General features: G+C 40.2%; 1 protein-coding gene across 1 annotated transcript in view; it reads left to right on the forward strand.

Moving 5' to 3' along the window:
• Acyp2 (acylphosphatase 2) overlaps positions 1–27,975 on the forward strand; it is a 152,374-nt gene that overhangs the window by 15,931 nt on the left and 108,468 nt on the right. The window contains exons 2-3 of the mRNA XM_051165309.1: positions 4,506–4,522; positions 6,110–6,219. Of these exons, the coding sequence (XP_051021266.1) occupies positions 4,506–4,522; positions 6,110–6,219 (127 nt within the window). The remainder of the gene's footprint in view (positions 1–4,505; positions 4,523–6,109; positions 6,220–27,975) is intronic.

The following is a 27,975-nucleotide window of genomic DNA, read 5'->3' on the forward strand; positions in this document are numbered from 1 at the left end:
GCAGTCAGAGGACAACTTGTAGGAGTTGGTCCTCTCATTCTACCATGTGGCTTCTGGGGATTGACCTCAAGTTGTCAGGCTTGTCAGCAATTGTGCTTACCCACTGAGCCATTTTGCTGGCCCTGTTTTTCCCTTTTGAAGTGGGATTTCATTCCTACCTAGCCTAGAAATCACTGGATAGAACAGGATGACCTAGAATGTGAATTTTCCTGCCTGTCTTTCAAGTATTAAGGTTACAGATATACATTGCCGTGCCTAGCCCCAGCTGTAAATATTTATTTATAGATTTTTTTTTTTTTTTTAAACAGAGTCTCCTGTAAACCTAGGTTGGCCTTGAATTTGCCTTGTAGCCAAAGAGGTCTTGTACTTCTGAGATTACAGAATCACCACACCCTGTTTGTTGTTCTGTCTCTGTCTGGTGTTCTACTTTCCCTACTATATTCTGAGCTACTAGATGCAGAGACAACTATGTCTTGCTTATTTATCTCATCCTTTGTAATTTGAATTAGACCAAATTTTTTGTTATGCAAATAACTAATACTTAATTATTTTCTTTTTGAATATACTTGAGTTGTCTAATTTTTAGATTTTTATCTGAAATAATCCATTTTAGACTATATATGTAATTTCCTTATCCCAACACACATAATCAGTTGGATATGACTTTGTTGTTTTAAAAAGTACTTTTAAAACTACTTTTAAAAGTTCTTTTCTGAGATTGCAAGTTCAAAGCTGGTGCAGGCTACATACTGAATGTGAGATCAACCTGAACTATACGGTAAGAGCTTGTCTCCAAACAACAAAACAAAAACAAAACAGCAACAACAACCTTCTCAAACTCCTTTGCTTTAAGCTATGAGCATCTATCTATCTATCTATCTATCTATCTATCTATCTATCTATCATCACCCATCTATTCACGCATCCATCCATTATCTAATGTGTGTCTTTGTGGTGTATGTGTAAATGTGTGTATAGGTATTTTCACCTGGGCGTATGTGTGTGGAGGCTAGAAGTTAATGTCAGAAGTCTTCCTCTATTACATCCTATCTTATTGTTTTTTTAAGGATTTAAAAATATTTGTATGTGTGAATATATTGCAATGTATATTTGGGAACACACAGAGAGGCCCAAAGAAAATATTTATTTTCTTTGGTACCCTCTGTCCTTTGAGTCAAGGTATTTTTCTAAAGCCAGGGGACTTGCAAGCTCTAGTGATCCTTCTGCCTCTGCTCCTCTTAGAGACACGTGTGGGATGCCTGGCTTTTACATGAGCACTGAGGTCTGAGCTCCGGTCTTCCTGCTTGTCTGCAACACATTTTACTGTGTTTACTGAGATATCTCCTCAGCCCCTGTTTGAGTTATAAGTCTTCATTTCTCCTTGGTGTTCATATGCCAAAAGGATGTTGCTCTTTGCTAGGGCGGAGGTTGATGTGGACTTCCTTTTCCAGGGTGGTAAGTCCTAAGGGTGGAGGGAATAGCCTGACCTTGCAAAATAGCAAGTAATCCAACACCAGGTCATGATAGGGTGCGGCACTTAGGGCTTGCTCTCCACTATCCAAGGCTTCTTGTGCACAACTGACTTGCAAGCTAGTGAGGCAGATGTGATAAGTGAGCGTGTCATTTCTCATCCACAACAACTGAACCACCCCACTGGGAAACCATCACTGGGGCTTGAACCCAGGGCTTTATTCATGCTAGCCAAATGCTGTACCTGTCCTGTAATGTGACTCCTAACCTGAAGTGTGGAAACCCTTCACAAGCCTCCCTCAAACCTTCCTCCCAGCCACTGGTTGCAAATTTCACTGTGTAATAGCAGATTCCCTAGATCTTAGGTACAGTTTCTGTAAATCTGAGATGTTTTTGGAGAGTCTGATTTTTAAGAACCCCTCCCCTCATAAAAGATGGGTGTGGTGGTGCACGCCTTTAATTCCAGCACTCGGGAGGCAGAGGCAGGTGGATCTCTGAGTTTGAGGCCAGCCTGGTCTACAAAGCGAGTCCAGGACAGCCAAGGCTGTTTCGAAAAGCAAAAAAAAAAAAAAAAAAAAAGAGAGAGAGAGAGAGAGAAAGAAAACTCCCAGTGACTGTTGGTTTGTAGGCTTTTGTGGATGTAAGAAAGAGATCATGTTTTTTTCTTATCTTTTTGTGACGCCGAGGCTTGAACCTGAGACCGGTACCCCAGTCCTCCACTTCCTTTTCACTTCAGTTGCCCGTGGTCTTTCCTTTCACAATACTTATACATGAGGTTGAGTATGGTCAGTACAGCCTGGAGCTGCTGGGCTGTGCACTCAGTCAGCACTTCTGTATTCTGAGCCCATGCCTTGTGCAGTAGAACCTACATATGTGGCTTTCTGCTGTTTCCTTTTATACCCACAGGCTGACATCTTTCCCTCCGTGGAGAACAGATTGCTTTCTGGTTCTCCATTTCACTAATTCTTCCCACTCATCATTCCTCCACATTCTATGTGTATTAAAAGAATTTTTTATAGACTCAAAAAATCCCACTGGTGATATTACACTGTCTTTATTCCCTTGCTGCTCTTTTTGTTCCTAGTCATTTCATTCTACAGTATACTGCCATCAGGAAACACTGTGACTTTATAAAATACCCAAACCAAGCCTTCACGTGCTCCTACCCAGGGTCCCCTGCTGTGTGTAAGCAGCCTTTTTTTTTTAACCTCCTTGGAGATTGATTTGGTCTGGCCCCTGTGACTTCCAGATCTCTTTTTTCCTGATTATTTTCCACCCAACGTATAATTTTTTTTTTCAACGTATAATTTACAATTTGTAATATTTCTACTTTTTTACACTCAGTCTTTTTTTGCATGTATGGGGCCACAGAATCACCAGCACAGTTCAGAGGACAGCCCCATCTCTCCAGAAAGTTCCCTTGAGCCTCTTGGTAGCACACTCTTTCCCAGGTCTTGGCACCAGACAATATTTTTTTAGATAGGGTTTCTCTGTGTAGCACTGACTATCCTGGACTTGCTTTGTAGACCAGGTTGGCCTGGAACTCACAGGTATCCACCTGCCTCTGCCTCCTGAGTGCTAGGATTAAGGGCATGTGACACCATGACAAAAAATCTATTTTCAGTCTTTGTAGCTTTGCCTTTCCAGAATGTAGCTTTTTTGTTTGTTTGTTTGTTTTGTTTTGTTTAACATACTGCATTTGGTCCATATATGGTTGTATGGACGTTCTCTCTCTCTCTCTCTCTCTCTCTCCTCTCTCTCTCTCTCTCTCTCTGTGTGTGTGTGTGTGTGTGTGTGTGTGTGTGTGTGTGTGTGTGTGTGTGATGATTTTTTTTACTTGAAGTTCAGGCTGGTCATTTAAAAAACATCTACATATACTTCTTTTATGTATGTAACTGGTGAGTCTAAATGCTATGGTACTTAGTGGAGGTCATAGGACAGCTTGTGGGTACTGGTTCTCTTTTTCTGTGCACTCTTATTGATCAAGATCTTTAGATTTGCAGTTTGGGGAATACCTGAGATCTGTTGTTTAGCATTACCATAATTCCTAGGAAAGATGTACTAGGCCTTCTCCAGTGAGTCCCAGTCTTCAACATACATCCTTAATAATTTGGAACTATTTAGGCTCTTGTTCCACTTCCATTAAAATACCCAGTTCTTTATGTATCAGTGTTTGGTTATAGATACAAAGCATGTAGATATAAAATTAATGGCATCCCTTTTGTGGTGGTGTGTCTGTATGTATACAGGTCTTCATGCATGCTATTCGAATGCCTTACTGCTGAGCCACATTCCCACTCCCCAGCAGAACAGCTTTGTCTGCCACAGTCTAGAAAGAGAAAACATAACCAACATGAACAATACTACCTAACCCACAGGATCCAAAGAATGCACATAATGACAGCTACACCAAAGAGTCTCTACGTATCATTTTCTTTGACATTAATTTTCATTAATGATGAGGCCCTGGAAGCCCGCATGTTGGCTATAACTGGAAACTATTTAAGCTTAAATATAGTTGTTCTACTTAAAAAATTCTAAAAACTGGGGATAGGTAAATTTCGTACAACTACTGTCCACTGTTCACTAATTAATTAATTCAGTTTTGTGGAATTGGGCACTGTCTAGAGCTTTATACATCCTGGGCAAATGTATCTTTGAGCTGCACACATAGGTTAACTCCTCTCTGTTCTTATCCTTACTATGTTGAAGCAAAATTGCCCAGGTTGGTCTTGAGTTTTTTTATGTAGCCTAGACTGGACTTAAACTTGTCATCCCTCTGCCTCAGCCTTAATTTGCCAGGATTACATGCCTATACCACCAGATAACTGTGTTTTTAATACATTTTTAAAAATATGATGAAAGTGTAATTCAGCATTTGATTACATACTTTGGTTTCAAATACTTTTTCCAAAAAGACCCTGAATGTTTCATTTGTTTTGTTATTCACCCTTCAGTAGATGCAAGTTATGACAGGTAATGCATAGTTTGTAAAAGACATACAAACTGACATTTCTTTTTGTCCTTTCGTTTAGGTGTTTGTTTCAGAATGGTAAGTGAACTCTGTCTCTTACTTTTATTATCCTTTTTTAAACTATTGATTTTCATCGCAGAGCCATTTTCTACCCTGTTCTAATGTACTGTTTGTATCCTGTCCGTTATAGCTGATGATATTTTTCTTGAAAAAAATGTATGGTTTCTATTAAAACTGTCTTTAAAGTTTTTATCACAGCTTTCCTGGGTTTTAGTTAACATTTTCTATGAATTCCAAAAGTATTCTGGCATGTGGTTCTAATCAGGCATTTGCCTAGGTATACTGGATACAAATTATGGGTTCTCTCAGGTTTTCTACATAGAAACCCCCTTGGGCCAGGAGCGTATCTCACACTGTAAAGTGAAGAGGGTGCTAGTGTTGCACATTTTAGCAGTATCTCCCTCCTTCCCCCATTTTGGGTTTTATTTTAAAAAACACTCCTTTCCCAAAAGTTAATTGTAGCTTGTATTTTCCCCTCCTCTCTGAGCTGGTATCACTGTTGTAGATATCTAGCTGCTAACCCTGAGAGTCCCACTGTGCCCCATCAGTCAAGCCTCTGCATCTTGGGATAACTCTGTCCATACAGGTCATTGTCCCCATTTTTCTGATTTTCTTCATTTTCAGACTAGCACCTGCATTTGTGCATAGCCAACTTGACCACTGTGTCTAGTCCAGTATTCTTGCTGGTTTTATTTTATTATTAAGATTATTTCTATTTTTATTGACAATTTTTTGTTTGTTTGTTTGTTGTTTGTTCATTTGTTTTGTTTTGTTTTTAGTTTTTTGAGACAGGGTTTCTCTATGTAACAGTCCTGGCTATCCTGGACTCGCTTTGTAGACCAGACTGGCCTTGAACTCAAAACAATCCATGTGCCTCTGCCTCCCGAGTGCTGGGATTAATGGTGTGCACCACCACGCCCGGCTTTATTGGAACTTTTGAAAGGATTCATTGTCCTTTTCTGCCTGTATCTATTTTATGCTGATCACAAACTGGTATTTTTAAATCAGTGATTGAGACTCCAAGGTTCATCAGTCTGTAAAACCTAGATTAGCAATGTAATTCTTCATTAATGGATGTGAGGAAAACACAGTTGAATTTTATGGATCTGAAAAAACAGTAATAGAAACTATTTCTGAAGCAATTCTCACTATTGGTCTATTTTCTCTACTTCTACTGATCTTATGAACAGTGGTATCATTGTAGGTCAGCTACGCAAGCGCATAGACTTTATTTTATTTTATTTTATGTATTGATATTTTACCAGCATGTATGTCTGTGGGCATACTTAGTGCCCATAGAAGCCAGAACAGATATTGGATCTCCTGGAGCTGGAATTACAGATGGTTATGAGCAACCATGTGGGTGCTTGGAATTGAACCCTGATCCTCAGCAAGATGCTTTTAACCACAGAGCCATCTTTCCAGTCCTTTAGATTATATTTTATAAATAAATAAATAAATAAATAAATAAATAAATAAATAAATAAATAAGAAATAAGCAATTTCTGAATACTAGAGTTCTGTTGTAAGTATAGACTTCTAGTGATGGACTTGACATCTCTTGTTTTTGTTTTTGTTTTTGTTTTTGTTTTTCCCTGAAACCAGTACACAGAAGGAGAAGCTAAGAAAAGAGGTGTGGTTGGCTGGGTGAAGAATACAAGTAAAGGCACCGTGACAGGTCAAGTGCAAGGCCCTGAAGAAAAAGTCGATTCCATGTGAGTAGTAAACCCAGCATATCTACAACATTTAGGCAGCTGTTTTATGTTTTAATGCTTCATTGGATAACAGAAGTACCAATGTCCAGATTCAGTTCTCATGGCTTACAAAGAAGCTGGAGTGTCTGTAGGCAGGCCACAGGTAGGTGGCTTTTCTTTGTTGGGAATAGACTTCCTTCTTGGACAGGGTTCAAGAAGAGCTGCTGCATTGCTTCCCAGTCTGTTCTCCCCAGTCTTCCCCAGCATGGGATCCATATCCAGGACCCAAGTAGTCATTATTTCAAATATTATGACAGAGCACAATGCCTTTAGATGCTTCTTGAAGTTCTTAATGTAGTCTTCAAAGCAAAAATATGGCCATCTTTTTTTCTATTGTGTAATAAGTACTTACCTAATTACAATGAGTTGTTTAGCGAGTGCTCTTGTTGCCATAGTACAAGTCCTCACAGTCTAAAGAGAGCAGATTCAGCAGTGAGGGTGACAATGCCCAGTCTACACAATACCATTTTCAAAGGCCTTGACTTTTCGGCTTCACAGTTTATACACCTTTTTAGAGTGCTTTACTTTTAAAATAAAATACCTAACATTTATTGAGCATGTCCAACATGTTGGGGATGAGCTAAAAACTTTGGATGAATTATTATATATAGTCTTTGCAACAAAGCCTATGAGTTAGATACTACATCATAGTTTATTTTATTTAATAATTATCTTTTTTTTTTTTTTACTGTTTTCCTAATTCAAAAGTAATATTTTTTTCCTGTTGTAATAAGCATAGTAAGAGAATAGAGAGATGGGAAAGCAAAGCGAATAGCCTCTCTTGGTTCTATCTGTGAATGTAACCTGTCCCAGGGGCCTTCAACAGCTTCCTCTTTATTTAAAAATGTGCATTCAAATGATTTCATTATCTTATGTGTATGTGTGTTTTTCGTGGGTGTATGTCTGTGAACCATGTACATTCCTGGTGCCCAAGAGTGCCAGCAGAGGGGCTTGGATCCCCCAAAACTGGAGTTGTGCATGGTTGTGAACCTGCATGTCTGTGCTGGGAACCAAATCTTGGTCTTCTGGAGAGGTTTTTAATCACTGCGCCATATCTCTAGTGTCCTTAAAATATATACTTATAATTAATATATCATTTATTATTACCCACTGGAACTCTGGTACATTTTTAGTAACATGTTTTCATCAGATAGACATTTTTACTGTCAGTAGTAAATTTATAATGACTGAATGCTTAGTTTTCTAATTCATTTGTGTATAACTATGTATTTGCATTCATGTGGAAACTATACCCTCCCCTCTCTTAGTGTACTATTGCTGTGAAAAGACACCATGACCAAGATAGCTTTTCTGAATGGAAGCATTTAATTGGGAGGCTGGCTTACAGTTTCAGAGATTTTATCCATTAGCATCATGATGGGCAGGCAGGTGGATGTGGTATTGGACAAGGAGCTAAGAGCTACATCCTGAAAGGCAGGCGGCAGGTTGAGAGCCACTGGGCTTGGAATGGGCTTTTGAGACCTCAAAGCCCACCCCCAGTGACAGACTTTCTCCAACAAGACCACATCAATTCCAACGAGGCCCAGGGTCTATACCTTCTAATCTTTATCGATACCGCCATTTGAGCAAACATGCAAAAACAGGAGCCTATGGGGGCCATTCTCTTTCACAAAATACCATATAACCCTGACCACCAACTTGAGAAATTATGTCTAAAAGTGGTCTTACATAAAATATGAGTTAACAATGAACCACTAATTAACAATAGAATTCTCATAAAATGCAGAACAGATGTGAGACATTGTACAAAACTGGTAGTTACGGGATGAGAAAATGTCAGATTGTGAAGGGGTTTAAGAGTGAAGACTGAGGGGATGGAGGCTCATGTGAATCATGTGGCATTTCTAGTCCTCATTTAAACACGGATTTGATAATCACTTAACCCAAGTGGACTCATATCACCATCCCCTTTTTTTTTTGAACCCTGTACTCTTTATCCCCCTAGCAAGTACTGAGGGCTAGTAAGCTGCTTTGTAACCTTCTGCACTGTGTCCTGGTCACATCCTCTCTTTCTTTCTTTGTCTCTGTCCCTTACAACCAGACAGACACACAGAAAGACAAAGGCTGACATACTTTGGCACATACACATTCAAGAGTTTTGATTAAGGTTTGATTTTTAAAATTATGTCAGGGTTGAGGATTTAACTCAGTGGTAGAGCACTTGCCTAGCAAGCATAAGGCCCTGGGTTTGGTCCTCAGCTCTGGAAAAAAAAAAAAAAAAAAAAAGACAAAGTAAAAATAAAGCCATAGTTTTCTATATCACATTTTTGTCACTCAAGATGTTATTAAGTAAATCCTTCTGGGCTGGAGAGGTGGCTCACTGGTTAAGAGTGCCACCTGCTTTTCCAAAGGTCCTGAGTTCAGTTCCCAGCAACCACATGGTGGCTCACAACCATTTGTAACGTGATCTGATGCCCTCTTCTGGCCTGCAGGTGTACATGCAGGCAGAACACTGTATACATAATAATAAATAAATAAATCTTAAAAAAAAATCCTAAGTCAAATGATGTATATTCTTAATGTCTGCTTAATAGTACACATGCAGGTATACCATAATTTATTACCTCATTGCTTCAAATGCTTGCTTTTGTTACTTGCTCGTTGCAGTAGGAGGATGCTGCCTTCCACTTATTGGTTATTTTGTTTTTATGGGGTAGATTCCCAGAGTTTTATTCAGTGTGTTTCTGGGTCTAGAAGGTGTTGGGCCTCTTGATGGAGAAGCGCGGCTTTTGCTGGCTCTGCAGTGGGGAAGAGGGAACTTGATCTTGGAGTAGTGGAACTGCTTGACAGCTGGTCAGTGGCACTTGCCAGCTGCAATTTCTTTCACCTTCATGATCTGGATGGAGTGTGGTTCTTTTTTTTTTTTTTTTTTTTTTTCCCCGAATTAAATAGCATATTGTGCTATGCCCTAGGTTTTGGTTGGTTTGTTTGTTTTCCTAACTTTTAAAAAGTTTATTATTTATATAGTATTCTGCCCATATGTGTGTTTTCCCACCACAAGAAGGAACCAGATCTCATTACACATGGTATGAGCTTGTGGCCATGTGGTTGCTAGGAATTGAACTGGGAACTTTTGGAACAGCAGATGGTACTGCTAACCTCTGAGCGATCTCTCCAGGCCTGTTTTCCTAATTTTTTGGTGCTTTATTTATTATACTTATGCATTTACTCTATCTGGATATTTTTTTACTCATAATTTTAGATAAAGAACTATTTTCTACCAGTTGAGTGGTCATTTGTGCCAGCATCATTTATTAACTAATTGTGCTTTATGCCACTGAGTTGACATATATTTTTTATCATATATTTGTCAACTAGGTTTTAGCTTTGGATTCTGTTTCATCCTATTGGTCTATTTATCCCTATACCATATCATTATTGATTCAATTGTAGTCACCTGGTAGCATTTTTCCTTTCACTGTTCTTTTTGGAAAAGTTTTTTTTTAATGATTTATTTATTTTCATATTTTTGTGAATGAGTTTTTGCCTCAATGTATGTCTGTGCAACATGTGCATGCAGTGCTGTAAAAGGCCAGAAAACGCCATTGGACCCCTGGAACTAGTGTTACAGACTGTTGTGAGTTTCCCCATGGATTTTGGGAACCCAACCTGGGTCTTCCCCAAGAGCATTCAGTACTTTTAACTGTTCAGCTGTCACTGCAGTTCCTACTTTTTAAAAAATTTTATTAAAAACCTGCTTACTTCCCCCCTCCCTCTCCTTAAGTTTCTTTTTATTAAAAATAGATTCTTGCTGGGTGGTGGTAGCACATGCCTTTAATCACAGCATTCAGGAGGCAGAGGTAGGTGAGTTCAAGGCCGGCCTGGTCTACAGAGTAATTTCCAGGACAACCAGGGCTACACAGAGAAACCCTGTCTCAAAAAACAAACAATAACAACAAAATAGATTCTTTTCTCATATACTACTTTACAATCACAGTTTCCCCTCTCTCCACTCCTCTCAGCTCCTCCCACCTCCTCTCTCCCCCAAATCCACTCCCCCTCTTCTGTTTCCTCTTCAGAAAAGAACAGGTCTCTAAGACAGGACAGCTAAATAGGACAAAACAAGATACAGTAAGGCAAGATAAAAGCCCTCATGTTGAGGCTGGACAAGGCAACACAACTGAGAGAGAGTCTCAAGAGCAGGTAAACAAGTCAGAGCTAACATCTATAACACATGTAGGGGACCTGGTGTGGACCCATGCATGCCCTGTGCTTGCTGCTTCAGTCTTTGTGAGGCCACATGAGCCCTGCTTAGTTAATTTGGTGGGTCATGTTCTCCTGGTGTTCTCCATCTCCTATGACTCCTACACCACTTCCTCCTCCTGTCTCCGAGGGGTGGGACTTGATGGAGAGCTCCAATTTAGACTTTCTGCATAATGTCTGGCTGTGAGTCTCTGCGCCTGCTCCCCTCAGTTGCTAGAGGAAGCCTCTCTGGTAATGACTGGGCAAGGCAACAGTCTATGAGTATAATAGAATATCGTTAGGAAACATTTCATTGAGTTTTGTTTGGTTGGTTTGGTTTGTTTTTGCTAGTCATGTTTGGTATTACCCTAGATCTCTTGGCTATCCAGTTTTTAGTTCCTGGCCATCCAAGCAGTGTCAGGCATGGGCTCCCTCGAGTGGCATGGGTCTCAACTTAAACCAAAATTTGGTTGGCCACACCTATAAGTTCTGTCCCATCATGGCCCCATCAATCTGAAGGTAGGACAGATTAGAGGTGGAGGGGTTTGTGGCTGAATTAGTGTCCAGGCCCCTCATTCTGTAGCCTGCAGAGAACCTTCTCACACCAAAGAGGCTAAAACATGGGGAGGTGAATGCTCTGTGCCCCGTACCAGCTTGACCTCTTTACATTCAATGAGCTGTGTAGATGTCCTCTGCATTGGGGCCCAGTTGTCAGTTTTCACAGAGTGACCTTGTTGTAATTATTTTTATAAAACTGTGCTTGTTTCTTTTAGTTTATTTCTTAACCCTGCTATCACACAAATAATTGAGACTCTTCTATAATGCAAGGCTTCACAACACAGTCTGAGCAGGTTAAGTCTGCTCTTTACCCTCTATGCTATTTTGTCTCACTCCCAGTGAACATCCCAGCAGTACTTGCACTTTGTAGCTTTCCTAGGCTCCAGCTCCTTCTTCTTGATCTTCCTTGGACCTCTCCTGGCAGCCTACTCTCCCCCTGACTCTTCCTCCCGTGGCTGGCAGGAAGTGCTGCCATATTCTCTCCCCTGCTCATTGATTGTCTATAAGCTGCTTTTTTGACATAACAGGAGGATAATTGGGGAGCAGAGTTTACACAACATCTAGACAGAAAATCAGAATTTAAACTACACGATAACCTTATGCTTAGCATAAGTCTGGATTGTTTAGGGATCTCCACAAGGCTTCCTCGGCTGGCACCTCAACCAAGCATAACCCAATCTCACCACTAGAAGAAGCCTTGGCTCGCTACAAGATAGCCAGTTCAAACTCAGTATCATCTATTACTAGGTACTAGTACTAATACCTAGGGTACTAGTGAATATTAGTATTCACTAGGGTCACTCTTATAGATTACAGGAAGTTTTCATTGCACTAGGTTTCCACACCACACCCTCCAAGCGCTCTCAAATCCCAGCTGTTTGTCTCTGCACTCTCCCTGTCCATTCCTCTCCCCAACCTCCTCCCGTTCCGTCCTGCCCCCAGTCCACCTGCAGAATCTATTCTATGTCCCCTTCCCAGGGAGATCTATGCATTCCTGCTATTGATCCTCTCTTTACCTAACCTCTCTGGGTCTATAGATTGTAGCTATAAGTGAATACATGCCATATTTGTCTTTCTGGGTCTGGGTTATGTCACTCAGGATGCCTTTTTTTTTCTAGTTACATCCATGTCAAATTTCATGACATCATTTATTTAATGGCTAACATCCATCTATAAGTGCATACATACCATATTTATGCATATTTATTCTTTGGGTTCTGGATTAGCTCACTCAGTATGATTTTTTATTATATCTATTTTTTAATTAATTTATTCATATTACATCTCAACGGTTATCCCATCCCTTGTATCCTCCTATTCCTCTCTCCTTCCCACTTTCACCTACTCCCTTCCCCTAAAACTGTGACTGAGGGGGACCTCCTCCCCCTGTATATGCTCATAGGGTATCAAATCTCTTCTTGGTAGCCTGCTATCCTTCCTCTGAGTGCCACCAGGCCTCCCTATCCAGGGGATGTGGCCAAATATGGGGCACCAGAGTAAGTGTGAAAGTCAGTCCCCACTCTCCGCTCAACTGTGGAGAATGTCCTGTGCATTGGCCAGATCTGGGTAGGAGGTGTGAAGTTTACTGCACATATTGTCCTTGGCTGGTGCCATAGTTTGAGCAGGACCCCTGGGCCCAGATACACCCATCATAATGTTCTTCTTATAGCTTTCTAGGACCCTCTGGGTCCTTCTATTTCCCCATTCTCCCATGCTTCTCTCACCTATAATCCCAATAGGATGTCCTCCCTTCTGTCCCAGTTTCCCGGTAAGTGAAGACTTTCATGGGACATGCCCCATGGGCTAGTGTACAGATATAAGTGAGTATATACCATTTGAGTCTTTCTGCTTCTGGGTTAACTCACTCATTATGATCATTTCTAGTTCAATCCATTTGTCCACAAATTTTGGGAATTCCTTGTTTTTAATAGCTGAGTAGTATCCTATAGTGTAAAGGTACCACAATTTCTTTATCCATTCTTCTACTGAGGGATACTTAGACTGTTTCCATGATCTGGCTATTATGAATAAGGCTGCTTTGAACATAGTTGAACATATGTCCCTGTTCTATGCTGGAGCATCTTCTGGGTATATTCCAAGGAGTGGAGTAGCTGAATCTTGAGGAAGCCTTATTCCCAGTTTTCTGAACATAACTGAGCAAGTGTCTTTGTGATAAAATGGAATATATTTGGGTATATGCACAACAGTGGTATAGCCCAGTCTTGAGGTAGATATATTCCCAGTTTTCTGAGAAACCACCAAATTGATTTCCATAGTGGCTGTACAGATTTGCACTTCCACCAGAAATAGATGAATGTTTCCTTGCTCCACATCATCTCCAGAATGAAGTGTTATTGATCTTAGCAATCCTTACAAGTTTAAGATGAAATCTTAAAATAGTTTTGATTTGTATTTCTTCCGATGGGTAAAGATGTTGAACATTGCTTCCCCCCCCCCTCCCCCCCGCCCCCTGTTTTTGGTTTTTTGAGACAGGGTTTTTCTGTGTAGCATTGGTTGTCCTGGCCTCAAACTCACAGCGATCCACCTGCCTCTGCCTCCCAAATGCTGGGATTAAAGGTGTGCCAGCTTTTTGAACATTCCTTTAAGTGCTTTTCAGGCATATGAAATTCCTCTATTGAGAATTTTCTGTTTATCTCTGACCTCATTTTTAAAAATTGGATTATTTGGTTTTTAAATATATAGTTTCTAGATTTCTTTATGTATTTTGGGTATTAGATCTCCACTGGAAGTGCAATTGGTAAAGACCTTTTCTCACTCAGCACACTGCTTCTTTGTCCAATTGATGGTACTCTTTGCCTTGCAGAAACTTTTCAGTTTCATGAAGTCCCATTTACTAATTGTTAATCTTAGTGCCTGCCCCATTGGTCTTCTGTGCCTATACATTCAAAGCTGTTTTCCACTTTCTCTTCTATCAGGTTCAGCATATATGATTTATATTGAGGTCTTTATTCCACTTGGTGATAAATATGGATCAATTTGCATTCTTCTACATGTAGCTATCCAATTTGACCAGTACCATTTGTTGAAGATGCTTTCTTTTTTTCCAGTGTGTATTTCTAGCCTACTTATAAAATAAAAAACAGATATCCATAGGTACATGAATTTATGCCTTGGTCTTCAATTCAATTACATTGATCTATGTGTCTGTTTTTATGCCAATACCATGCAATTTATATTACTATAGCTCTGTAGTACAACTTGAAATCAAGGATGGTGGCACCTCCAGCAGTTCTTTTATTGTTCAGGATTGCTTTAGCCACCCTAGATTATTTTTGTTTTCATATGAAATTGGGAGTTGTTCTCTCAAGGTCTGTAAAGAATTGTGTTGGAATTTTGATGGGGATTGCATTAACTCTGTAGATTGCTTTCGGTAGGATGGCAGTTATTATTACTATGTTAATCCTACTGATCCATGAGAGTAAGAGATTGAAAGATATCATCAGATATCTTTTTATTTCTTCAAAGACTTTAAGTTTTTATCATATAAATCTTTCACTTGGTTGGTTAGACACTTTATATTATATTAAGATATTTTATATTATTTGAGGCTATTGTGAAGGGTGCTGTTTCCCTGACTTCTTTCTCAGCCAGTTTTTCATTTGTATATAGGAGGACTACTGAATTTCTTGAATTAATCTTATATCCAGCCACTCTGCTGAAGGAATTTATCAACTGCAGAAATTCCTTGGTAGAATTTTGGGAGTCACTATTGTATACTATCATATCATCTACAAATAACAATACTTTGATTTCTTCCTTTCCAATTTAGATCCTCTTAGATATGGAGATAGTGAACAGCCTTGTCAGGAGATTTTAGTGGAACTGCTTTGAGTTTTTCTGCATTTATTTTGATGTTGACTCTAGGCTTGCTGTAAACTGCCTTTATTTTGTTTAGGTATGTCCCTTGTATCTCTAATAAGTCTCCAGGACTTATATCATGAATGGATGTTGAATTTTGTCAAACTGGTGTGTTTGTTTGTTTGTTTCTTTGTTTTGGCATCTAATGAGATGAACATGTGGTTCTGTTCTTTCAGTTTATTTATATGGAGGGTTACATTTGCTGATTTCATATGTTGAACCTTCCCTGCATTTCTGGGATGAAACCTACTTGATCATGATGGATAATCTTTTTAGTATGTTTTTGGATTCTGTTTGCAAGTATTTTATTAAGTATTTTTTGGATCTATGTTCATAATGGAAATTGGTTTTTAATTCTTTTTCTTTGTTGAGTCTTTATGAGTTTAGATAGCATGGTAATTGTGGCTTCAAAAAATGAATTGGCCAATGTTCCTCCTGTTTCTATTTTGTGGAATATTTTGAGGAGTATTGGCATTAATTCTTCTTTGAAAGTCTGGTAGAATTCTGTTTAAAAAAATCTCACCCTAGGATTTTTTTTTTTTTTTTTTTTTTTTTTTTTGGTTGGATGAATTTTAATGACTGCTTCTTTTTCCCAAGGGGTTATAGGTCCATTTGAATTGTTTATCTTATCTTGATTTAACTTTGGTCCCTGGTATCTATTAAGAAAATTATGTCTTGTTTTTTAGATCTTCCAGTTCGGTGGAGTATAGATTTTTCAAGTATGTCCTTATAGTTTTTGTATTTTCTCATTGTCTGTTGCCTTTCTTTTTTGTTTGTTTGTTTGTTTGTTTGTTTTGTTTTGTTTTGTTTTTTGAGACAGGGTTTTTCTGTGTAACAGCTCTAGCTATCCTGGAACTCACTCTGTAGTCTAGGCTGGCCTCAAACTCAGAGAGGTCCACCTGCCTCTGCCTCTCAAATGCTGGGATTAAAGGCATGTACCACTACTGCCTGGTGCTATATCTTTCTTTTCATTTCTGATTTTATTGATTTGAATATTCTTTCTTTGTCTTAGAGTATGGATGCAACTTTGTCTGTGTTGTTGATTTTCTGAAAGAATCAACTCTTTGTTTCATTGATTGTATCATTCTCTTTGTTTCTATTTTATTGATAACAGCCTTTAGTTTGGTTATTTCTTAATGTCTGTTCTTCTTGAGTGGGCTTACTTCTTTTTGTTGTAGAGATTTCAGGTATGCTATTAAGTTGCTAGTATGAGATCTTCACATTTTTTTAAAAATGTAGACACTTTGTGCTGTGGCCTTACCTCCTAGCACCATTTTCATTGTGTCATATAAGTTTAGGTATGTTGTATATTTATTTTCATTGAATTCCAGAAAGTCTTTTTTTTTTTCATTCTTTATTTCCATCTTGACCAATTTTCATTCAATAGAGAGCTGTTTTGTTTCCATGAGTTCATAAGCTTTCTGTTTTATTGTTGTTGATATTCAGCTTTAATCCATGGTGGTTTGATAGGATGCAGGGGGTTATTTCAGGTTTCTTGCACCTATTGAGACTTGCTTAGTGTTTGAGTATGTGGTCAGATATTGGAGAAACTTGTGTGGTATGCTGATAAGAAGGTATATTCTTTTGTGTTTGGGGGCAACTTTCTGTAAATATCTGTCAATTTTATTTGGGTTATAATATCAGTTAGCTCAAGCATTTCTCTGTTTAGTTTTTATCTGGATGACCTGTTCATTGGTGACAGTCAGGTATTTAAGCCTCCCACTGTCAGTGTGTGAGGGTCCATGTGTGATTTAAGCTGTAGTAGTATTTCTTTTACAAAGGTAGGTATTCTTGGTTTTGGTGCATAGATGTTAAGAATTGAAATGCCATCTTGTTCGATTTTTTCGTTTTTCCTTATATCTTTTGATTAATTTTGGTTTGAAGCCTATTTTGCTAGATATGAAAATGAATACAGCAGCTTGCATCTTAGAATTGTCTTCTTGGAATATCTTTTTCCAACACTTCACCCTCAGGTAATGGCTATCATTAATGTTGAGGTGTGTTTCTTGTATGCCTCAGAATGATAGGTCCTGTTTTCATATTCAGTTTGCTAATGTGTCCTTTTATTGGGGCAATCCATTAATATTGAGAAATATCAGTGACCAATGATTGTTAATTCCTGTCAACTCACTGTTGTTGGTAGTAGTGGTGGTAGCAGTATATACTTTTTGGCCTACCTATGCAGATATTGTCTGTTGGACCTGCGATCTGTGGATCTGAAAGAATGATGCATAGTACAGTCTAATGTTATAGACAATTTTACTTCAGTTTTGGTGTACTTTTATGCATAAATGAAACAAAGAAAGCAATGAGTCAAGGAAGATTGTTTGGATTCAGAAGAACATGATCAGAAAAACATGTAAATACATGCCAGTAAGCACATACTAAATATTAACAAAGAAAACAGAGACATCTTTCCCCAGAACTTTCTCAGGACAGAGCAATTGAAACATAATTGCCTGGCATGTACTATAGATTATATTTGGGAAAGCATGAAAGCAAAGCAAAAGGAGATAACCAGATTAATGCTGCACTGGCCAGACTGGGTTCTATTGCTATGATCTGTCATCCAACAAGAATAAGCATGTCTTATAAACCAAATATAAATGTTTTCCATGGAGGCATAAAATCACATCCAAGAATAATCCAGGGAATAAAATGCATCTGAGGTAAAAGGCCCTCTGCCTTTTTTCCTGGAGCCTCCCTCACATTTCCCCAAGGCATTGTTCACCATGCATCATTCTTTTGACTGTGTTCCAACAGTGGAGTGTGTGTGTGTGTGTGTGTGTGTGTGTGTGTGTGTGTGTGTGTGTCAGAGAAAGAGTGAGAGAGAGAGAGTGTGTGGGTAGGGGCGGGGAGGGAGCGCAAGAGAGCACTAGGTTATTTTTGTATAACTTGTGTTTGCTTCTCAGTTTCTCTCTTAACCTGGCTATTCTCTTATATTGTTTTTATCAAGCTTTACAAGACAATACTAAGGCAGCTGGGTAAGTCTTTATCAAATTATCACTAAGGTATTTATATTGCTGGTGTCTTGTAATTAGGGATGTGGTGCCGAGTGCAACAGAGCTACCCTTAATCCTACCAGCATGGGTGTCAGAATAGGGGCTGCCCATTTTTGTCTCAAGAGACCCCTGTGGATGCATCCCACAGTAACTTTATAATAGGAAACCTGGTGTAAGACATGTACTAATATGCATAGTTCAGGTTCTTCCTCAATGATAAAATGGCTGACAGGTATGAGTGAAAGGATAACAATTGAGATGTAATCTGAATAAATTACTTAAATAAAAACAATGGCTGACAGAGAGACAGGAGTAAGTCCTGAAGTACAGGCAAATTAAAACCCTCTAGGTGCAGCCAGGAGGTTGTTTTTTTTTTTTTTTTTTTTTTTTTTTTTTTTTTTAATCCAATGTAGTCAGAGGCTGTATTAAATGTATACCAGGATTATGACATATTTGAGAGTAAGTGGATAAGGGTATCCATATGACCTAAAACAAGTTTCATTTCCCCAAGGTAAGGGGATGTCCCAGGGACAAGAAGTAGTATCATTGGGGGGAACCAACTTGAGGTTCTGGAAAGGTTTGCAATCTATCACTATTAAACCTATATTGTAAGGGTTTGGGGGCTGAAACTGAGCCACCAGTCTTCCATCATACTAGGGTGCATATTATTCAGAAGCTTAAAAGTAGCTACAACATGGGTCAAAGGGGACCCATGTAACAGATGGGGTTCATGGAGAAGAAATGAGAAAGGGACTATAAAGGGCAAATTTGGGGATGTGGTGTAATGGAAGTTTCAATTTCTTTAAAAACCCAGTTATGTTATGTAAACATGTTTTTGTTTTAATCCCACGAGTGAGATGTGGAACTGTCTTAGATTATCCAGAGTTTATACTTGCCTCCTGTGACTCAGAGAGGGGCATGGTCTTTGCCAGCTGGAGATACTTTAATTCTGGGGACTCAAAGAGGGTATAAATATGAGAGCCCAGGGAGAGAAAGCTTGGAGGGTCTTTGAGGAGACCAACAGAGGAGGAAGAAGGCTGCTTGTTCGTTCTTCTGTGTTTGCCATTGCTGAAGTGCTAGACATCCTGATGACTGAGATTGGTATTTTCCCAAAGAACCCAATGACCCTAACTGGCTGGAACTAGGTCTACAGAGGTCTATGTCCCATTTCCTTTCTAACTTTCTATCATACTTAGTATTGGGGGTGGTTAGAATAGAGGTAGAGGCTTAAGGAACCCCTAATAAAATAGAGCTAAAACAGTGCCTAAGATGTGGTCTGTGGCCCAGAATGGTGGAGACCTAGTTAGGGAGGAGAGCTTTAGGGACTCCTGCTAAAGGTCCAATGGGCCTTAAATGGTATGCCTTAGCTAGCTTTTGAATTGTGAACATGGTTCCTGGGTCCAAAGCTCTGACTCCCCCAGTGTCTCAATCAGTATAAGGAGGAAACAGGTCCCATCTCTTTTAGGTGATGGTGACTGGGTTGCAAGAAGGAGGCACCTTACAGCTAAGGTTTCCTTCAATTTTTATATTTAAATATCCATAAATTCTCTCAGGTTTCCAATCCTTGACCCAAGTAACACAAGGCCAATAGGGACAATAAAACTCTTCTTTGTCCTGGAAGTAGACCATCTCAGCTCCTTCAGTTGGACAGGTATACTATTGGTCTCCTCCTGGGAGCTTTTCCTCCTCAGTGTGTTTGGGTTGGCACCTAGTGTTAAATCTAGACCAAGGAACTGTCCCAAGACCTGGCCATAAATGTCAGAGGTCTACCTTGAACTTGAACTGGGGAGGTTCATGATAAATGTAATGGTTAAGCTCAGCAATAATTTTACCCATTTTAGTGTTTAAAAGCCGCCATAGCCTGGTTTCATGAGTCCTATGCTTTGGCAAGATACCAGATTTAACAGGCAAGAAAAAAGGTTCAGAGGGAGCCATTGGGGATCAGTCTTATCTTTAGTGGGTCCTCTGGATGTGATCTGAAGATCCATTGTCATCTATGTCCTGGTATCTCCGGGAAGCAGACTTCAGGCAGGAATGGTGGATCCAAGTGTGGATTTCTTCAACTTCTACAGCTGTGGATGTGGTGAGGATCACGATGTAAGGTCCCTTCCAGCAAGGGGCTAAAGATCCCCTCCAGTGGCTCTTGATCAGGACCAGGTCACCAGGCTGGAGCCAATGGAGGTCAACCGGTGGCAATTCATACAAATGTCAAACATAGGTGTAGAGACCAGTTTAGCCCCTCTGAAGTGTCTGGGTGGACTTATGAATGGCATGATTAGAAATGTCTGCTAATAGGTCTGCTCTAATATTTGGGAGGATGGGGGAACTCTCCTGAACATTATCTCATAAGGAGCCACTCTCAATATAGGAGGTGTTCCTGTCTTGTAGGAGGGCAAAGGGAAGGAGGGACACCCAGTCATTGCCAGCTTCCAGGGTTAATTTGGTTAAGGTCTCTTTTACAGTTCAGTTCATCCTTTCTACTTGTCCTGAACTTAGGGTATTGTATGCACAATGTAGCTTCCAGTGTATCCCCAGTACTCGCTCAAGCTAAGGCCTGACTAACCTGGGAGACAAAGGCTGGACCAATGTCTGATACCAGAGTTGTTGGAATCCCGAATCGAGAAATTATTTCTTCTATAAGTTTTTTACTTATAATTTGGGCGTTTTCCCTCTTAGTTGGGAGAGCCTTGGTCCATCCTGAAAAGGTGTCAACAAACACTAAGAGGTATTTATAACCAAATTTCCCTGTTTTTACCTCTGTAAAATCTGTAAAGTCTGACTCCCAGTTCAGTTGGGACTGAACTGGTCATTTGAAAACAGTAACAACCAATTTTGTAGTTTTTTAGGCAAGTCTGAATGTAAAACTTTGGGTGATCAAGTCTTTCATCTTTTTTACTCCCACCCCAAGTGGGTGCTTTTGTGAAGTTGTTTAATCAAGGCTCTTTCTAGGGCCCTGGGCAGGGTTTTTCCCCATCTGCTACATGTCTCCACCCTTCTTTAAGATGAGAATCTTCCTGAAAGTAAGTCAGAGCTTTGGGTAAGACTGGGTCAGGCAAGGATATTGGCAGGAACATGGTTAGTTGCTTCACTGCTTCCCTAGCTGCCACATCTGCCCTATGGCCTGAGGCTTCTGGTGACTGTCCTTTTTGGTGTCCCAGGCAATGTGTAACAACCAATTTCTTAGGCAACCATAGGGCTTTCAAGAGGTCTAAGATCTTTTGTTTATTTTTAAAGTCTATCCTTCTGCTGTTAATAGTCCCCTTTTAACAGTATATCACAGAATATGCGCAGTGACAAATGTATAACAGCTATCAGTGTAGCTATTGACCATCTTCTCCTTGTTCAGACTGAGTGCTTTTGTGAGAGCTATTAGCTCTGCCTTCTGGGCCTATGCCCTGCTCAGGAGGGGAGATGCCCACAAGTTTGACTCAGTTCTGCCACTGCCACCCCTGAAAAGTTTGTATGGTCTTCCATAAAGCTACTTTCATTGGTGTACATGATGAGGTCTGTGTTGGGCCATGGATGGTCAGTCAGGTATGGCCAGGTCCCATGTATATGCTGCAGATCTCCAAGCAGTCATTGGTTGGCAGATTGTCCAAATCCGGGTTAGGTAGCAGGGTGGCAGAGTTCAGAGATAAGCTTGGGGCAAAGGTCACTCAGGGATAGTTCAATAATAGTGACTCAGTGCATGAGCCAAGCACTTGAGATCCACCTATTAGGTGGGCTCTAGAACTCTTTCTATGGCATGGGCGTGGTGATTGTCAACGGTTGTCTCAAAGTCATTTTGTCAGCATCCTGACCAACAGGGCAGTGGCCACTATGATTCTCAGATAATTTGGCCAACCTGCCCCACAAAGTCCAATTTCTTAGACAAATAGGACATTTTGTGTCAGTACCCTTTGGCAATGCCTTGGCTCCAGTCTATATACAAATGGAAAGGCAAAGCTAGGGCTGGGGTAAACAGCAATACCAATTTTAAGTCATGGAAGGCTTTCTCAGTATGCTAAGTATATTCAAAAGTTCCCTTCTGTTCTCTAGTGGCCTCACAGAGTAGCTTTGTTACTTCAGCAAAGTCTGCAAAAGCCTGCCTATCCTAAAAACTTGCTCACTTGGTCAGTTCTCAGGTGTTGGGATATTTGAGATGGTTTCTTTGGGAGCTCAAAATAGGCCTCTGTTAGTCCCCTATCCCACCCCTGTTTTTTTTTTTGTTGTTGTTGTTTTTTTTTTGAGACAGGATTTCTTTGTGTAGCCTTGGCTGTCTTGGACTTGCTTTGTAGACCAGGGTGACCTCACAGTGATCTGCCTGCCTCTACCTCCTATAGCCTTCAGAATCACTACCACAGGAGGGAGGTGGGAGGCCAGGCTGGGAAGTTGCTTTCTGCCCATACTTGTAGTACCTCAGCCATTAGTTCCCCTAGGAGTGTAAATGAGGTGCTCTCTCTCCCTTCCCCAGATTTCACATGGCATTCATCTTGCAAAGAGAGGGTGCACACCAGAACCAATTCTGATCAGACAGTTCACCCTTAGTGGAAAATAAATATATACTTCCATTTTAGTTATGAGATCTCTTCCCAGCAAGGGATTCAGGAATCACTAAGAAAGAATGGGTTACAGTCTTTTTGCCCAAGTCCACATACCATTTGGTAGTCCAGGCATAGGGCTTGATGCCTATGGCACCTTGAACCAGGGTAATTAGGGTAGTCATGGGTCCCAGAGACTTTTGGAGGACCAAGTGGCTAGCTGAAAGTCGACTGGGTATCCCCTACTTTCAAGGTTTCTCAGAAAGGGAGGATTTTGAGCCTTCTAATTATGAATGTCACTAGTAGAGAAAGGCTTCTCATTTGGTGCAGAAGGGGGAGCAATGGCACACAAGGGGAAAGCTTCAGTCAAGGGGCCAAAGTGGGTACTCAACCTAGTATAAAGTAGACTAACCGAAGGGGTAAGGAAAGGGAAAAGAGAAGAGAGGGGGCCATTTCCCTGGCTAGCTTTTAAAGGGGAAAACCACAAACAGGTGCATTTGCAACATTTTGCCTATCTAGACAATGCAGTGCTGTCTGACCTCTAAGCTAATTGGCTGAGTCTAATGTCATAGGAGTCTGGGGAGTCTTCAAGACCTGAGATCCTCCCAGTGGGAAGCTTCTAGGCTAGAGCAAGATGTTTTGGTTAGGGCAAGGAACATTCAGTCAGTTAAGGTTATGAGCTAAAATGACAAGAACCGTTGTCAAGCTTAAGCATAACAATACCAAACTGTACTTGTCACTGGAAAAATTATTTGTATGCTAAAAGAAACTCACATAGGATCCAGAAGCACTGTCTTCCTCCATTTCCAACATAGAAAAAAACTTCTTTAATTTCAAAACCCCTCCCCTAAGGACTTCACTTTCTTAGACCCAGCTTTTCTTTTAGACCTGACCAGTTCGTGTGCTTAAGGCTTCTCAGTCTGTCTCTGCTGGCTCCTGCTTCCAGCGAGAAGCTTTTTCTGCTCCTGCTCCATCCTGACCACCCCCGCCCCGGGAAGTTATTGAGTCCACAAGTGTTTACTCCTCCCGCCTGCAGGTGGTTTGGTCCAGCAAGAGTCCCTTCTCAAAGAGATTTAGCTCTGGCCTTGGCTAAGAAAGCCTGGCTTTGAGAAGCTTGCATGTGTTAAAGAACCACTTTTCGCCCAGCAAGGGCTTCCTAAAAGAACAGCCTCTCTGCTTTGCTTCTCTGGGGTTTGTTTCAATTTTTGTTTTTCTGCTGTGGGCAGGAGGCCTTGCTGCATGGCAGGGGTCTAATTTAGGAAGTTGTGAGCTCTTGCCTTAGAAACTGCAGTTGCTCTCTTAATAAACAGAACTAAGAAACTGCTCTGTAGTTTTATATTCTATGTAACTTCAGGCCCGCTTGATATCATTTTTATCAAGCTTTACAACACAATGCTGAGCAGTTATTACTGTATTCTTAACCCTCTAAACTAGTCTGGTTTCCTCCCAGCATACGTTCCAGAGACACTTGCACTTTGTGGCTTTTCTGCTCCAAGCTCCTTTTTCTTGACGTCACTTAGACCTCTGCCACTGGGTGAATTGTTTCCCTGGCTGTCAGGAAGCCCAGCCCCACTCTCTTCTCTGCTTAGTGATTGGCTGTAAGCAAGCTGCTTTATTGGCATATCAGGGGACAATTGGGGAGCAATGTTTATACAACATTGACACAAGAGATTCTCAGAACGATTGCAACCATATATAGGGGGCATATAGACATCAGCATTTGAATTACACAATAACATTATACCTATGAGAGTATAGGGTGGGAGAGGGAGAGAGGGGGGGGATTCCTTTATTTTCGTTTTGCTGGTGTGAGATTATTTCCTGTGTTTTCATGTATATAGCTAACCACCTTTGGTTGGAGTATTCCTTCTAGAGGCTTTTGTAGGACTTGGTTTGTACAAAGACATTGTTTAAATTTGCCTTTATCATAGGACATCTTATTTTCTCCATCTGTGGTGATTGAAAGTTTTGATGGGTATAGTCATTTGGGCTGTATCTGTGGTCTTTTAGAGTCTGTAGAACATCTATCCAAGCTCTTCTGGCTTTTAGAATCTCCATTGAGAAGTCAGATGTAATCCTAGTAAGTCTGCCTTTATATGCTACATGGCTTTTTTTCTCTTGCAACTTTCAATATTCTTTTTGTTGTTGTTCTGTATATTCAGTGTTATGATTCTTATAAGGCAGGACTTTGTTTTTGGTCCAATCTATTTGATGTTCTGTATGCTTCTTTCTTTCTTTTTTTCTGAGGCAGAGTTTCTCTGTATAACCACTTTGATGTCTTGGAACTGCCTTTGTAGACCAGGCTAGCCTCAAATTCACAGAGATCGCCTGCCTCTGCCTCCCAATGGCTGGGATTACAAGCGTGCACCACCACGCTCAGCTATTCATTTCCTCTCTAAGGACCTCTATCATCTTCATATAGTTGGTGCTAAGGTCTTTTCTTGTGGTTCATTCAACTATGTTAAAATATTCAAAGCCTTTTGTGGTAGGATAGCTGAGCTCCGGTGGAGATGTTGCCCTGCTGTTATTGAGTGTGTTTTTGTGCTGGCATCTAGGCACTCGGTTTTGGGGGTTGAGTACAGATCTAAGTCCTGATTTGTGGGTTTGTCTATGTTGGGCAGGTGTTTTTTGTTCCTTGGTTTCTGTGTCCTCTCTGAATTTTCAGAGAGTATATTGGCTAAGTGTTGCCTGTTTTACTGGCCTGTTTGGGTGCTGTGTTCACAGAGAATTTTTACTGGTGTTGGAGCCTAGAGGAAGGGAAGGCCAGCTGGAGATGGTCTGAGGGATCCATAGGAGATGTGGACAAGGGGAAGAGGAAGCTGCCCCTCGTGTTCTGTTGCCGAGCTAGGGAAACTTTCAGGATTGGGTCTGAGGTAACAGAGAGTAGGGAAGGTCTGCAGGCAGCCTACCTGGTGTTCAGCAGGTGTGGCCTAAAAAACCTACTTTTATGCATTATTAGTTCTGAAGTTCAATATACTCTTACCCCTTCTTCTGGAATTATGTTATCTTTACCTTTTAAATGAATTTCTGTCTCGCTGATATGCTTTTTATGTATACATTAGTTTCAGAAAAATTGTGAAGATAATATAGTCTCCATACATTCCTTACCTAGTTTTCTACTAACACTTTTTATTGCTATGATATAGATGTTATAATTAATTAATATTGACTCATATTAGGGGCTGGGCATAGTAGCATCTGGTTCTAATCCCAATACTGGGTATCAGAGACAGGTGGATCTCTGGGGCTTGTTGGCTAGCCAACCTAGCCTACCTGAGGATGTTTGTTCTTGGTTCAGGGTAAATATACTTTATCACATTGAGCTTTGGTTGTTTCTGACCTCAAAGCTTCAACATTGATGTCAGGAACTATATCAGTCAGGGTTATCTGGAGCAACAGAACTGAATATACATTATAATTAATATAGGAATATAATGAAAATATAAAATATATTTAATAACACATCATTGAAATATTTATCCATTGAATTATATCAATATATGGATATGTGAATATATTAATTTAATGTATTAAAATAATAGTATGTTGTTAAAATATATTAATTGTTGGGTTGGCTTACATTATTTTTTCTGGAGAGTCCAACAATAGCTGTCCCATCACATAAGCTGAGAACCTGGTAGAGCTGCTCAGTCCATGGGGCTAGGTGCCTCAGCAGTAATAATTTGGCTCTGAATGCCTGGAGGGTTCCCGTAGAGCTACTTGTATTCATTCTACATTGGAAGGCCAAATATGGGTTCTAAATTCAGTGAGAAATGCAGCAACAGCAACAACAGCAATAAGATAAATGAGCTTGCCAGCAAAAGTAAAGGTAAGTAAGCAAAAGCAAAGCTTTCTTCTTCGATTGTTTTCTTAGCCACTGCAGGGAGCAGCACAATTTAGACTGGGTCTTCCCACTTCAAATTATCTGATCACAAAATTACCTCATAGGAATGCTTGCCTTTTAGTTATCACAGATTCAGGCAAATTGACAGCCATGGTTATTCATCACAAATCTATCCCTTGTCAACTGGGCACAATATAGATTTACATGGGAAGAGGCCAGGTGAGGGATCATCCAGATCAGGTCGGCCTGTGGAGTTGTCTGGATTGTCTTGATTACTTAATTGATATGGAAGGACACAGCCTACTGTGAGTGGCACTATTCCCTAGGCAAGGGATCCTGGACTGTGTTAAATGTGGAGAGGAAGCTGAGCACTGGCCAGCATACATGCTGGTCAGATTGTGTGGAAGGGGTAGGGATGAGTGGAATAGCCCCGGGAAATGCATCTCCACTGAGGAAAGATCAGGAGAGGTGTTCTTACATTCAGACACTCCTCTGGGTCTTGTGGGTTTGTATCTCACTTCGTTTAATCACTACCAGGTAGGAAGTCTTCCCACCTTCTAAAATGTCATCATAATGTCAGATGTTTTGGTAATACTATGTTTCCCCCAACCCAATTTTTAATATGATTTCTTTTTAGTATCTGCCTAGATGCAAAGAACAGAACAAAGAATCAAATGCCTATTACCCTGTTTCAGTAACAGCTTATTTTTGACATGTTGTTTCATCTCAAATATATATATATATATATATATATATATATATATATATATATATATATATATTTTTTTTTTTTTTTTTTTTTTTTTTTTTTTTTTTTTAATTTTTGAAACCAGGTTTCTCTATGAAGCTCTGGCTGTCCTGGAACTTGCTACTTAGACTAGTCTGGCTCCAAACTCACAGAGAGATGCCTACTTCTGCCTCCTGAGTACTGTTCCACACCTAGACCTCCAATTTTTATTATTTATAAATTAAGGAAGTATATATTAGTGTGTGTTTGAGTATGGAAGTGCTTGCCATGGCAAGCGTGTGGAGGTCAGGGGCTCCCACAGGTCAGTTCTCTCCTTTCACTATACGTTCCAGGGATTGAACTCAGGTTTTCAAGTTTGTCTGCAAGCATTCTTACTACTGAGCCATCTTACTAACTCTAAACATTCTTCTCCTTTTGCTGTTGTTGGAATGTTTACAATATCATATTATCTACTTGTCAATTTCAGTGATTGATGCAATAGGATTGATCAATAGGATCTATTCTAATCCCACTCTCCCTAGCCCTCAGGCAAGAATACAATGGCCTGAATAGCTCCCTGTAAGAACTTCCTATTTCTCTGAGTAGTTCCCTGTAAGAACTTCCTTGATCCTCTGGGTGGTTCCCAGTAGGGACTTCCCTACTTCTTTCAAAGGTAAATAGTCCAAGGATAGCCTACAACAGAAGACCTTCTCTGGCAAAGGTCAGCAACTTGAAGGCCACGACATGCAGGCTAAGCACAGGATTTCTAACATGGCAGAATTTGGCATGGCTCCCTACATCCTTTTCCTATTTTATTGTGTTTCTCTAACTAAAAATCTGCTTACCCATCAATAAACAGTCTCAGCCCCACAGCAGATCTGCCTTGAACTGTCAGAGTGCTCCATATGATCTGTCAGTCATGAGTTCCCCGAGGCATGTCTGTTTCTAAGTCTGGGTCAAGGTTGGCCAGACAGCTGTTACTCT

Source organism: Acomys russatus, chromosome 22 (assembly GCF_903995435.1).
Source record: "Acomys russatus chromosome 22, mAcoRus1.1, whole genome shotgun sequence".
In the NCBI taxonomy this organism is placed as follows: Eukaryota; Metazoa; Chordata; class Mammalia; order Rodentia; family Muridae; genus Acomys; species Acomys russatus.